At 46.2% G+C, this 14,236-nt stretch overlaps 1 protein-coding gene across 1 annotated transcript in view; it reads right to left on the reverse strand.

Annotated features, from left to right (window-relative positions):
- LOC130149750 (collagen alpha-1(VII) chain-like) overlaps window positions 1-14,236 on the reverse strand; it is a 116,274-nt gene that overhangs the window by 47,718 nt on the left and 54,320 nt on the right. The window contains exons 41-55 of the mRNA XM_056339721.1: window positions 13,661-13,693; window positions 12,200-12,271; window positions 11,365-11,424; window positions 10,369-10,404; window positions 9,170-9,250; window positions 8,214-8,249; window positions 7,249-7,293; window positions 6,905-6,976; window positions 6,191-6,226; window positions 6,033-6,068; window positions 4,435-4,476; window positions 2,736-2,789; window positions 1,308-1,346; window positions 1,104-1,139; window positions 141-275 (exon numbers count right to left, since the gene is read on the reverse strand). Of these exons, the coding sequence (XP_056195696.1) occupies window positions 141-275; window positions 1,104-1,139; window positions 1,308-1,346; window positions 2,736-2,789; window positions 4,435-4,476; window positions 6,033-6,068; window positions 6,191-6,226; window positions 6,905-6,976; window positions 7,249-7,293; window positions 8,214-8,249; window positions 9,170-9,250; window positions 10,369-10,404; window positions 11,365-11,424; window positions 12,200-12,271; window positions 13,661-13,693 (813 nt within the window). The remainder of the gene's footprint in view (window positions 1-140; window positions 276-1,103; window positions 1,140-1,307; window positions 1,347-2,735; window positions 2,790-4,434; window positions 4,477-6,032; window positions 6,069-6,190; window positions 6,227-6,904; window positions 6,977-7,248; window positions 7,294-8,213; window positions 8,250-9,169; window positions 9,251-10,368; window positions 10,405-11,364; window positions 11,425-12,199; window positions 12,272-13,660; window positions 13,694-14,236) is intronic.

Here is a 14,236-nt window from a genome sequence, read left to right on the forward strand (position 1 = left end):
TTTCTTAGCGTGGCTGCAAGTCACCATAACCTGCCTGATGACAGAGGTGACCTTGAAGCCTTCAATGATTTGTTTCTGTTTCTCCTTCATTTCCTTCAAAGTCTGTCTGCCCCCTGAGGTTGACAGATGACAATACTCACATCATGCTTGGTAGCATGGAGAGCTGCCTGCTTTCTCCTGGAGGTCTTGTTTGTCCTGGAGCCACCCAGCTGCTGCACCAGCCCATCCAGTCCATCCCGCAGGAGTGCATTGGAGAGGTCCTTCAGCAGTGCCAACTGCAACCAGTGGATACCATTAAGGCAGTAGCCCAGTGCCACACCACAGTGCAAGTGCAGCCACCACAAAATGACTGATGCATTTCCAGTAGCACCTGGTGAAGCAATGTGCCCCAACAGCCAGCAGCTGGTTTAAATACAGGTGACTACAGTTTGGACATCTAGGAGCCAATTGATGGTGCTTACATGGTGGCTCTCCCCATCCTAAATAAAACTCCTACATTTGACCATCTGCCTTGGTCACATCTCCAGAGCTTACAGAAAGGAGCTAGAAGTAACAAGCACAACTGTAAGTACCTGCATGGTAGATACTAAAAGCTGAGCCTTATCACACTTCCTGAGCTTGATGGCAACCATGAGAGTGGAGAGGGAGGCCACCAGGCTAGCACTGCTATATTGCACAGTGATGATTCACTACCATTTGTGTTATAAGCTAAGGAAAACTCCCAAACTAGACTTTTTTGCTAAACATGACATGCAGTATGGCCAGAGCACCCATGGGGCTGTGTGGGTGTCCTATTGCTGGCAGTGCTGAAGTACAAGCGAATCCAGGCAGTAGCACCAAGCTCTGAACAGGTATTTGCCAAGTTTCAGTGTCACATGGGCCTCAAATCCACCATCCACCCCATAACATAGTAGCAGAAAAGCCATCCAAGAAGCATTTAAATATCTATGGTAAGCTGTAAAAGGAAAAGTAATAACCCTGCACTCTTGTGAGTGCCAGTGCTGAACCTGGGGGAGCACACATCGCCTCCAGAAGGCCAGAGGGAACAGATGGAAAGACTTAATTACAATCATTGCCATGAGGAAGGTCAAAGCGTTACCTACATTGATACCATTTGCTTCAAAAAGCCTCTCCAGATCCTGAAAGAGGAAAGAAGGGTCAGAACTTCTCTCTCCTCCAGCTGGCCCTGCAGGCTGTTGATAGCTAAGCCTGGGGACACACACTGGGTCCCCTCTGCCATCCCAACCTCAGACAGAGGGAGGTGTTTCCAACATTAATATGCTCTATAATTTTTTTATTTCATTTACCTTCATTTCTACTCCTTTGCCTGGTGGACCGGGTTCTCCCTTCAAATGAACAAGAGCAACGCATTAATTATTATCCCAATGAGCAGCAAGAAGAGGAAGTCTGAGGAGGAGCAAGAGTCATGTAATCTGGCCCTTTGTTCCCAGCCCATGCTGTGACCCCAGACAAATCCCCATCAGCTCAGAGAGGGGGTTTGAATCCCACCCTGCTCAATGGTCCCTTGGTCCCCCTTGAATCCCACCCTTCACTCCTCCATTGGACACAGCTGCTGGCTGCATTTCTTAGGACAGGCTTGGACCAAGAGCCAGACATGAACATGATCAAAGTGAGGTTTGGACCAGAGCCTTGCACCATCCTTTTCTCCATTTCTTGGCCATGCGCACCATCCTCTTCTCCATTTCTTGGCCATGTGCAATGTTTAAAAAAGTGAAGGTTTTTGAGGCCCCTCAATGTCACTGCTGCTGTCCCTGCTGTGTCAGCTGTGCAGAGGTAGTAGGCAGCAAGTGGATGGCCAAGGTGCCCCTACAGTTGATGGTCCCTTCTGAAGGTGGTCACCGTGCTGGTGGCCCTCCCTACCGCCATGTGCGATCTGGGTCAAATACCTGCAGTGGGTTGGACTCCCAACAGCAAGTTGCATAAACAGGCTGTCCACCTCTCCTTGCTGGGCCAGTGCCACAGATGAAACTACAGATGAGCGGCAATGGCTTGGGAGGTCCAGTGCTGGGGTGAAGAACATCTGCTGAGGTGGGGGCTGACCTGCCTCTCTGATGGGCTTCATTTCACTGAAATCTGGTTTCTTTATTGACAGATTCCGGTGGAATGAAGGGCGCCAGGAAGGCCCTGATGGCACTGCAACTCCATGCCAAGGTGTGCTGGGGTAAAGGAACTGCAATGTGGGGTGCACTGGCTGAACTCAGTATGTCTGAGGCACAGCCCATGCATGTCACCTGCATAAGTCCTTGCCTTTGCAAAGACTTGGATCTTGGACCAATGAGGAGATCTACCTGTACCCACTGATGCTGCTTTCTGCAGCATTTTCCTCTCCATTAAGTGGAGGAGTTTGTTCTACCTCTAAAGAACTCTAGATGTGTGTGGTATCAGAAGCAATTTCTCCTTCCATCTCTTTCCAATGTGTTCTTCAACTTGCAGGGGGGAGGAAAGGAAGGAAACATCCCTGAACGTTTTAGAGATTTATCCCATCTGACTCCTCAACAACATCTTCCTACCTAAATGTTGTGTATCTGCTTAACCGAGTTGTAGGATTACAGCATCATTATGACCACAAGATTATGAGCCCATCTCAGAAACTCTGCTTTGAAAACCCAACATTTTAGGGGGTCAGAAGACATCTGAGATGGGTGCTCTTCCCCTCTGGTCAGCCCAACACAATGGCACCCACACAAAAATGCCTCCATGCACTCAGGACATACCTTTGGGCCTGGAGGACCTCTTTCACCTTTCAAGCCGTCCTTCCCGCAATCCCCCTGTAAGCCAGCATTAACATGTTAGTTCTTTGTCCCGCCTAAAATTCACAGTGGAAGTGATGCATCATGTATTGAGGCATTTCTCACCCACTGGCCCATGGTGGCTCCAGAATAACAATGACTTTTCCAATTGGATCAGCCAGGCTTTTCTTGTAGCTATCTCACTGTTTAACATAATTAAATTTGGAGCAACTCTGCTCTTCAGTTGAAACGTGCTGCTTCTGCTTCGGACCTAAAGGCAGACCTGAGAGCTTTCCTGCTTTTCCTTTTGCCCCTGCTACCCAGCCTGGGCTAATAATGGTATTATCTCTCCTTGCAAACCAAACTTTGCCTCTACTTCCCTGCCATCACAGCTTGGCTGATGAAGCAACACCATTTCTTCAGTAAAGTCTGGGACTGCACGTCTTAAGTGGGGCTTGGGGAGGTGACAGAACCACTGTGATATTGCTTGCAGATCTTGTTCTCCCAGTCTGTCATGGGCTTTGCCTATGACTCAGGACTCATGAGCCCTGCAGGTAAATCAGAAAACTGGCAGGGCAAGGCCAGGTCTGCCTGCGAAGGACCCATCTAGATACACAGTCTGCGCCTCTGTGAATGAGCCTTTTCCCCCAGCCCAGCAAAATGTAGTAGAAATTGATGCTGCAGCTGGTCTGCCTCCTCCACATCTGCCTCGTGTCCTTCCCTGTCCCCAGCTGCAAGGTGCACAAAATAAATGGTCAAATAAATGGTCAACTCACAAACCTTGTTAAACTGAAAGAGGGAGAGAAGGCAGTTAAATACTTTTTTCACCTTCCTGGGCTCTTTGATTACTCAAATTACCCCATGACTCCACCTCTGGTTGTGGTCTGGGTTGGATCTTGGTGCTGCATGTGGCACTGTGGCCTGCACTGAACAAAACCTGCATTTATTTGCCATTTGCTTTGCCAAATGGACCACAATAAGAGTGCTGGGAGTGGGTAAGGAGCTGCTTTGATACTGATCACTACTTGGGTATCCCCCAGATAGGATTTAGGCAGGTTGGCATGAAGTCATGAGGGGCTTGGTAATATTTTCAGTGATCTTTTTCACAAGGCTGAAAAAAGGATGGAACAAATCTGTCTCTGCCATATCTTCCCACTGAAATTTCCATCTGTGTAGGATCCATGCTACTGCAATCCGAATGCTGGTACTAAATAAAAGCTCTTCCAAACCTATCCACAGTTAGAGCTATTGCTATGACAAGGATCTTCTGTAACAGCAATAGGCTCGTTGATCTGGACAATGTACTGGACTTATTCCAACGTCCAAGTCATCTCATTCCCTTTCAGCAAAGCAGTCAGTCTCACAGTGAACTTCAGCATCTGAATGGACCCCTCTGATTTCTGGGCTGAAATGATCGCTCTAGTTTGCCCTGCAGAAATTTGAAGGTTTGGAAGGAGAACCAAAGCTCACCGTGCCCTGACATCATCAAATGATGCACTGTATTTGGAGGACCTTTATTGTTGGATGTGGGAACAGCAAGAATTTGCTTAAGGAACTTGAGAGTTTTGGGTTATGTTTGCAGACTTTGATGTATAAGAGTAATAAAGCTACAAAATATACAACATGCGCAAAATAATCACATATTCAGCTTCAACACACATCTTCTCCAGCAAGGAGATCTTACCTTGTCACCTTTCAGGGTGATGGTGTTCTCCAGAGAAGATATCTGCAAAAAATGGAAAAAATGCTCACAAAGTGAAGTATGATGTCTTTGATAGAGCCTCTCACCTCCATGTGCCTTTTATCTCCATTAGCCTTCATCCATGGGCACAGAGCTGGATGCTTTCTCCCAGATCAGCCTGCAACCTGAACCTGCTATGTTTGGCGTTAAACCTACAGGGAGCTGGTGCAGCATCTTTGCTCTCACAGGTAAGAGGTTCAGGGTGGCTCCAGTGAAGTCCCTTTCAAAGGGAACTGGTCACACACTTCCCTGCCACTCAGGACATTGTTTGGGTCCCTCTCTGGCATGGGCATTTAATGGGATATTTGGGTAGCTGGTTGGGTAACTGTGTGAATGAGAACAAACTTTTAGAACCCTATCCTCATAGGCAGCCACCTGGCTGCCTGATGGAGTGAGATGGTTACGTACTAGCAGAGGAAGATCTTGCCATACCCTGGAGCAATAAGGCTCTTGTAGTTTTGAAGGGAACAGGGGGTGCTTGCTATCCCTATGTCCCACTCCCAAACACACCAGAGTTCAAGTAGTGCAGAATACACAAGATACAAGTGAACAGGAGCTGCAGTGGATAACAAAAACTGGAAATGGGTCTAGGACCCCCAAAAGGGGTGGTTTCAAACAGCACGTTGGTATTGGAAGCAGAGAGCTGTAAAATATGGAGAGAAATACCACCAGAAGGCACCAACTCCTTGCTCCTGGCTTGTTTGGAGCTCTGAAGTCAACTGAAATAATTGTTTTGTACAGGAATAATACCACTGAAGGTGGCTGGTAGCATTTTACCCAGTCTGAAGGAGCCTCTTACTCAGATCCTGCCAATGCCTCATCCCTAGGAGTGGAAGATAAAGTTTTGCACAGCTCTCTTGAGAGGCTGTGGCTCCTGGTCCTAGGGCAGAGGTTCAGCTTTGCAGGGTGGTGGTGGCTTTACCTCCACTGAAGCCAACAGGGTGTAAAAATGCCTCCTTGCACATTCATGTACTGAAGCACCTTGATCACCTAAATGACCTTTCAAAATCTCTTCCAGCCTTATTTTTGATAAACCTGGGTTGAGTTGCTCGCTTTTCATCTGACCGAATTTGATGTTAGGCCTTTAATCCAAAGGAAAACTCCATGCAAAGGCACAGGAGAGTTATGAGCATGAGTCATTCCATCTGCCTAAGCACCTTTCCTAGAAGGTATCCAACTCTGTCTTCACTATAGAGGGAGCTCAGAGGCCTTGATTACACAACAGGTGGTGATTAAAGGTATCAGATGGGTTCATAGCTAGCTTTTAGTCTCTTCTGCATCATAGTCTTTTTACAGCATCAGTAACAAGCCATTTGGGGTGGGATTAATGCCCTTTGGGGTGGGATTAATGCATATATGTATAGAGGAGCTGGCTTCGCTGCTTTGCACCTTTGATAAGGCCAGGAGGGAAATCCACTCTACAGCATGCACTGTTGAAAGCAGTAAGTTTTGGCAATGTGTCCTACATGGATTCACAATAAATCTCAATATATCCCTTCCCTGAATAAACGTGTAAGTCAACAGAAGCAGGTGTTACTTACAATGCTTCCAGGAGTCCCAGGCAGCCCAGGCTCACCCTGTGAAGATACAACACCAGCATAACCCCATTCCCCCCAAAAATAGTGGTGCCATTCAAGATTTTAGCCTCCAAACACACTCTCTCTCATGCAAGGTTATAAGTGGGAATGTGCAAACCTACAGATTCACCCTTGCCTCCCTTCTCTCCAGTGTTCCCCTAGGAGGTGGAGAGAGAGGCAGGATGAGAACGAGCTGTGGTAAGGGGAATCAGAAGTCTCCCCTCTTCTTGTCAGCTCAGCATCCAATGGGCTAACAAGCCTATCTTTGAGCAGCTGAGCTAATGAAATCTGGATTTCAACATCTCTCCAGTGGAGGAGTTATCTAATATTTAATAAGATTATTAGCCTCTTCCTCAGCGGGTGGGCTTATTAGGGACTTTCCTCTAGCCAGCTGTTTGGTTTCACAAAGTTTGTAGAAACACCCTGTCTTTGAGACCTCTGACAATGTAGCTGGTCTTAGCCCATGTTTTCCAAAGCTATTAGAGGGGGATCAGACAGACAGAACCTAAGTGTATCATTTCCCTTTCTTCCTCACCAGACTGAGACAGCGAAGCATTTTTTTTCCAGCAGTGTGGGGCTGGGGACATTTTTACACACTCAGAAACCCTCAGTGCACAGTCCTGCTATTTAACTTGTGCTCTAGTTAATTAAACAAGAAGAGAGAAACAGCCCTAATCTTCCCTTTGAAGAGGAGATCCCTCTCCCCATGAGAAAGGGAGGCAGATTTCTATGCCTTGCAGACTGTAAGGCAGAAAAATAATACAGTTCTTTCTTTGATTGGTATTGCACTATCCAAGTCCACCCTCTCTCAACTGCTCCTTTAGGGACTGCCTTACATCCTTTCCAGGCTGCCCTGTATCGCCTTTTATCCCCTGTTCTCCAGGGCGTCCTGGAAGTCCGGGTGGACCCTGCAAGAAAGGATTCAGAGAAGCAATCAGAAATAGAGCATGTCCAGCAGGTCAATAAGGTAAAGCAAACAAGAAAAATGTTGGCCATTCTGTGATTTTTCACGCAAGAAATATTTGCACATGGATATTTCTAAGGGGGTACTCTGGTTAGGATGGAGAAGGAAGTCCTCTCCTCCTGCCCAGACCCGGGGTGCCCGGGCAGCAGCAGAGCAACCTCCCCTGATGCCCCACCACTCACCCAGGCAGAAAATTGTAATAATAGTAATTATTACCCTGATTCCTCTCTCTCCCGGTTCTCCAGGGACACCAGTTTCTCCCTAAAAGAGAGGAGGAGTAGCTTTTAAAAGTTTGCTTCCCTCAGGCTGAACTTTACTGATACTGATTTTACTGCACTTACACCTGGAGGAACCACTTTAAAGGGAGAGAACCAAGATCACCTACCATTGCAGTGGCTCTAATGTGAGTTAGATCTCCGCTTCGGCATTGCTTAATGCTTGGAAAGCCAAGGCAAAGCAGGCTTATGGCCATATGAGATGTCTTAAATTAGGGGTGGTGTTTTACCCCATAAATAAAGTAAGCGGGATAGGAGATGTAGGGTGATAGTATTCATAAATAGGGGTAGAATGAAGTTATTTCCACCAAAGTTCACTGTTATTCATGGCATACTGTTTCCTGCATCTGCTGTAGAACATGAAGAAATATTTCTCAAGGAAAATACAATTTAGTTCTTTTTTGGCCTTTCTTTTCAAGCCTTCAGGTTTGGGAGGTGAAACAACAGCTGAAATAAAGAAAAGCCAAGGGCCAGATGAAGGAAATTCTTCATAGTCTCATCTACAATAAGGACAAGTAAAAAGGAAATAAAACGAGCAGAGGTCAGCTTCAAAACAAATCAAAGGGTGTAATTTTCTAGCTGCTGTTTAACTAACCTGTGCAATGCTTTGCCCAGGGGTGTTGAGGGTCTTTAAAGATTTATGTGGGGTGACTAAATTCATGAAGCAAAGTCTACCAAGACCCATGAGGTACCACCTCTCACACAGGACATCCTGCTTTTGCATTGTTCCCAGGACCTCCAGGGAAGTTGGTCACTCTTGGAGGTGAGATGCTGGGCTGGATAGACCTTCACTCTAACTCAGTGCAGCCCTTCTCCTACACTGTCATACCAGGAGCTCCAGCGGTGAGTTAGCTTGCTGTGTTTGGTAGCCATGTAACTGGAAGGTGTGGGCTCCCCCTTGATTACCTTGGTCCCAGAGGTGCCTTTCTTCCCTGGTTCTCCCTACAACACAATGCAGAAGTGCAAGGTTACATTTCCATCTGTGACCAAGTTTATTACCCTAACTTCCTCCTCAGGTTAACAGCTCTTACTCTGAAATCACCAGTGGCTCTGAAGTCAGGGGTGTCTGGCAGCAGTACCTCAGGATTGTAAACACAGCTGCTGCTTTTTTTTTCTTTTCAAGACTTCCCTTGGTGTTCCTATTCCATCTGATGTTCACGGATCAACTCAGCCCTTTGAACTGAAGAAATATCCTTATTGACTGCGGTTAGGTGAGGCTTTCCAGAAGCCATTTATGATGCTTTTGTGAGGGGCCACCTTGTTTGAAGAAGCCATTTATGATGCTTTTGTGAGGGACCACCTTGTTTGATCGTAAGAGGGAACTATGGTGTCCTAAAGCCAAAAGCAAGCCCGTCCAGGCTGTTGTGGCTGCGCACTGTGCTAGTTCTCTGCACGTCAGACAGACATGACTCAGTGATGAAAAAACATGATGTTGAATAACAAGAAACGTTCCATCCAGGCAGTGCAGCACAAATACCATGGTGCCATGCACTTGTTCCTCCCAGACCGAGGGTAAAGAGACTCAGACCCGAAACATAGCCTAAAGCAGACCCTAATGACAATCTGCGAGGGATCTACCTCCTCACTTGCAATCAAAGAGCAGACAGAGCAAATGAGAAGTTAGATCCCTTGATGAGCAAACCATCATGCCTAATTAGAGGTAGTTCATTGGCTGCTTGTGCTGAGACCTGTCTCTTCCCCAACCAGGCCTGTATAAAATGAATGTTTCTGAGTGGTCTCATCCTGTCACTGGTTCCTACTTGCTATTGCAAGGGCATAACCTGGGGTTGTTAGCTTGGTACTGAGTGGTGTACCAAGGGGTTCGACGTGACCATACGGCTGGATTGTTAGCTTCTACTTACATCTTTACCTCTTAGTCCGGTCTCGCCTGGTTTCCCAGGTAATCCTGGTTCACCTTTCTCTCCCTTAAGACCTATATCCCCCTAAAGAAAACAAGATTGTTGTTACATTCCTCTTCTGCATTTCACAGTTCTCACATTAGACATTGTGGAGCAGGTTCAGACAGCATGCCAGGCCCAGTGGCCATGCAATTGCTTCCACATTCCTGGCTGAAGCTTGGGCTCAGAGCATCTACCCTGTGCCAGGAAGGGTTGTGCTTATAGTATTTGCTTAGTGGGCTGGACTGGGAAGCATCTGTCTCTAACGTAGTGCATTCAGACTCCGCAATCAGCCTTGGCAGACACTGCAGGACAGACTCTTCTGAGGATCTCCACCTCCAGGAAGCTTTGCAGCTCAAATGAAGTGACCTATTAGAACAGACCCAGGAGGTAGGTCTGGTCTTGAGAGTGCGGTGTAGGCACACGGTCAGTTGCCCCTCCATGTTTTAACTTCTATTCCTATGTAAAGTCAGTTGAACTCTCGTGGATGGGTATTTATGCATTGGCTCTAATTGATGTTTGTACAACAGAGACTTTCCTCATCACTCAACCACCTCACCATGCCTTCTCCCAACCCTAAATACCTCTTGCTGTTTTCTTCACTTTGCAACTGCATTAACACATCTTGTTAACACATCCCGTCATGGATGCATCTCATTTATCTTTTTTGATATCAAATTTCTCCATGCCCATCAAGCTCATCCAGCCTAAATATTCTCTTCACTGGGCTATGTATCAGGCTGTAATATTTCTCACATTCATATGGTCCTTCAGCCAAGCCTGGGGAGCAACGCTGTTTGAGAAACATACACAGCGAAACATATTCACTGAACAAACATGACATTTGGGATGTTTCTTGACCTCTCTTGACCAGTTTTGAACCATTGCTAGGAGGAATCCTACAAGCCAGGATTTGCAGGATTTTTTTAAGGCCTCACTGAATATGCAAGAGCATCTTTTGTTTTTCTGTAGGGCTCTGCATGTCATATGAAGACTTCAGCAAAGCCGGATTTGTTCAGACCTTTCAGCTTTAGAATGCTCTCTGCATTTTGACACAGCCCTATGGCAAAGATAAAAACCCCACTGACTCAAGTTGCTTTGGGTGACATAGATATCAGTCATGAGACAATGCTTTACATGTGGCAATCCCTGCACAGACTCACCTTCTGACCTGGTTTGCCAGACAAACCTACATTTCCCTGCAGAAATACAGAACATTAGTCATATGGCAAGAATGATACAGTAGAATAATTTCAGGTGAGGGTCCTCTGTTGTATCTAAAGGGTGTGAACATCAGACTCAGTGCTGCAAAGCTGTTCTTTGATTGCAGGAATTACCAGCTGAAACAGCGTAGTAAAATGCAGAGAAAGGGAAAACAGATGATGTCCCAAGAGGCCCTTCTGTAAGCACACACCATCTAGATGCATCTGTCTTCTCCACTTTGAAACCATTAATGCTTTGATTACTAGCTTTGATGGCAGGGTGGGGACCTGAGGTGTTAGGTTTTGCAGGTTTTTGCTGGTTTAAAATCACAGAATCACAGAATCATGTAGGTTGGAAAAGAGGTTTAAGATCATCAAGTCCAACCATTAGATCATCAAGTTCAACCATTAATGATGTGACTATTAAAGTGAAATTACATTAATGAAATGGACTGTTAATGTCCCTGTAGAAGGGAAAACCAAGGCATTAAGCCAGCCTCTACTAGACATCAGTGAGCTCACGTAGGAGCCACCAGACACTTGAACCTTCTTAGACACAAAAGTCAGGAAGATAAAGGTCAAGTTCACTTTCAGGACACAAAGCCATTGGAAATGAAGCTTCCTCGGCTTTGCTGTTTACAGAATTACCAGTTGACCCTTGACTCTGTGCTTTCTTTCAGACTCATGAGTGATCCTCTGCCTACACTTCAGAGGAGCCCCGCCTTGGCACCTGACTGTGGAAGACAGTGCTAATTACCCCATCACACAAGACCACCACGGGATCGCCAACCACAGGGTGACAGCCCGAGTCCTTGTCACCACCCCGTATTAATTTCCCCAAGGGTGAAGGCCAGTAAATTCACATGCATGGAGGTGATAGAGAGATTTTGTCTCTGAACCTCCTGATTTGCCTCCTTAGCCCTCCCCTTTCCACATACAGTGTACGGCCCCACTCACCCTATCGCCTGGGTCTCCCTTTAGCCCAGGTTGACCAGGAATGCCGAAACCTGGACATCCCTGCAAAAATCAATGATGATGTGCATCTCAGTGTAACGCTTGGGGAGCAGGAGCTTTCCTCTCTGCAACTCTACGTACAACAGAGAGACAGCTAGGACAAACTCTGTTCTGGTACTACCTCTCAGTTTGTCCTTATGGCCACCACAGAGATGCTGTTGTGGAGAGTCAACTTTCAGTAGAGTACAGTCTGGGGAACCCAGCACATGCCTTGGTTTCCCCATCCTGATCTTGCAGATCTTGTCTGCAATGCTTCCATCACAATGCACAAGCTGTGGTGGCATAACCCTGCTCCGCTGATTATCTCACTATTGGGAACACATCTTATGCCATGCTTGCTGTTAGCAGTCTCCACCCCACCACCATTTCGCAGCCACCTCAAGGATCAGCCTACCTCCCACCCTTGCTGTAACCGGTGGGAGTTAGTTGCCAGTGCTGTGTTTGGTGCTAAGCAAGATGCAGAGGGAGATATAATGTCTTGCCAGAACAGCTTTCAAGCTCAGGACATAAATTTCCACATTTGAAGCCAGCAGAAAAGGACGGAGAACGTCCTTGGCAGCTGGGTGAGCTGAGCATTAGTAACTGCCTCTCTCACTGACTTCCTTTCAAAGAGCTTTTGACTTCTACATGTGACAAGTCTCCCCTTGGCTTTCAGCATATGGGTGGTCCTTGTTAGCATGACGTGGGAAGGAATTCCATCTGCCTCAGAGTTTCCCTTGTGGACACAAACAAAATAAACCCAAAATAAAAGATGCGCTGAGAAAAGCAAGTGCATTACCTTCTCTCCTTTGTCTCCTTGTATTCCTTTGTCTCCTTGTGGTCCCAGGGCCCCTGTTGGTCCAGTGTCTCCCTTTGAAAAAAAGACATACCCAAAACTTATAATATCATGCAGGAAGCCAAGCCCTGTTCATGTGGTTCCCTAGAACTGCATTTTGCACTTCTAATACACTCCGAAAACCATTCCCTTGCCAAAACCACCCAACCATCCACCTTTGGGTTTATAATGAAACTTTGCGGTATCTGGTCTTCTGTCATACAAAACTCATCACAGTAGTTACACCCTCTCCAGCCATGCAACTGCTGTATTGTAGAACACCATTTATAGTGTATGAGCAGGATAAAATTAAGATTTTTTTATTTCCCTGCAGATTGGCAATGAGCTATCAAGACAAAAAAATTGAGATATTCCAAGCCAATTCCAACATGGGGACACTGCAAGAGTCCCGGCCCGCCACCTAAATGCAGCCAGCCTAAAAGAAGAGAGACATTTTTGCTAAACAGTGTCAAGCAGTCTGCACAATAAGGCCAATAAAGGGAGGTGGCTCCAACATCCAAGCCCAGTGAAAAGGACAAAACCTGTTGTCTCTGTAGGGTGCAGGAGGTATGAAGCACTGCAGGGTATTTCACAAATGTCAGCTGTCAAAAAGCCAAGAGGAGTTAGTCCTGCAGTAAATACTTCTTACATAGATGAGGGAGATCTTTTATTTCTTTGCAGGTTGGCAGTGAGCTATCAATAATAATAATAATAATAATAATAATAATAATAATAATAATAATAATAATAATAATAATAGTAATAAAAAGATATTCCAGGCCACATTTCACCATGAGGCCACTGAAAAAGTGAACTGTAGCCACTGTGCTATAAAGTAGATGTACAATATGGACAATATAGTCAGGGAACAGCTCTGTCTCAGTGGTCTCCTTGGTATGAGAAATTCAGTTTTCTTCCGTCATGGGGAGGCCAAACACTGAGTCAGAGGCCTAAATGATGTGGGGAGATCTCCATCCATGGAGATGCTCAGCACACAAGACCCTGAGCAATGTGACTCAGCTTTGAAGTTGGCTCTGTTTTGAGTAGGAGGTGGGACTAGAGACTTCCAGAAGTCCCTTCCAGCCTCAGCTGTGCTTTGATTTTATGTCAATGCCTCCCTTGGCTGGATAGTAGCTTCTGTGCGTGGGCTGGATCTGCACTTCAGCAATCTCTCCCTTCTAAAACCAGCACATGGAAATCCCAAATCTCCCCCCAGACTAGGGCTAGAAAGAGAATGCTAGGTACAAAATGTTAATAAAAGCAAAAGAAATGCCAGCAGGGCAAGACTACTGCTACTTTTTCAACATCTCCTCTCCAGTCAATCACAAGGGAGATATGGTTCAGATGGTGAAACATGGTACGGCCTTCACTTTTTCAGCTGAAGATCTCATCTAAGTTTCAAGCAGTGCTAATTAATGGACTTACCCTGACACCTTTCTTGCCTGGAGGTCCCAAAATCTGAGGATAAAAAGAAATCACAGAAATGTCCTCTTATTTGGGAAAAAAGGATCTCCCTTTCAAAGGAGGGTCTATTCAAATCACCTTTTCCAAAGCAAAAGAATCTCAGCCTTGTTATGGGATAGGACCTGCACTGATGGTTAGAAAGGGCTACAAATCAGAATGGGCTACAAGCCAGAAAGAACCACAAGCCAAATCCCAAACCCAGTGAAGCTTGTGAGGAATCCCATCAGCTTCTGTAGGTTTTGGCTCTAGGTATGGAACTGAACGACCACACATGCAAGGTACTATTAGCAGAGAGCTGCTGTAGCCTTTGCTAACACACACCAAGGTGACCTTCAGACAGCAATGTCTCTGCTCACTCAAGCATCCTCCATAACACATCAGTCTGTCCTGGTGGTGGGCCTTAGTCCTTAATGCAATCTCCAGCTGCTCCCACACCATGTGCAGCAATGCCATGGGACATGCAGTGGTGGCCACCACCAAGTTTTCTCCTTAGAGCTGCCCTAGCATTTAGAGAGATGTGAAGCAGCAGAGGGACAT

This window comes from Falco biarmicus, chromosome 5, assembly GCF_023638135.1.
Source record: "Falco biarmicus isolate bFalBia1 chromosome 5, bFalBia1.pri, whole genome shotgun sequence".
In the NCBI taxonomy this organism is placed as follows: Eukaryota; Metazoa; Chordata; class Aves; order Falconiformes; family Falconidae; genus Falco; species Falco biarmicus.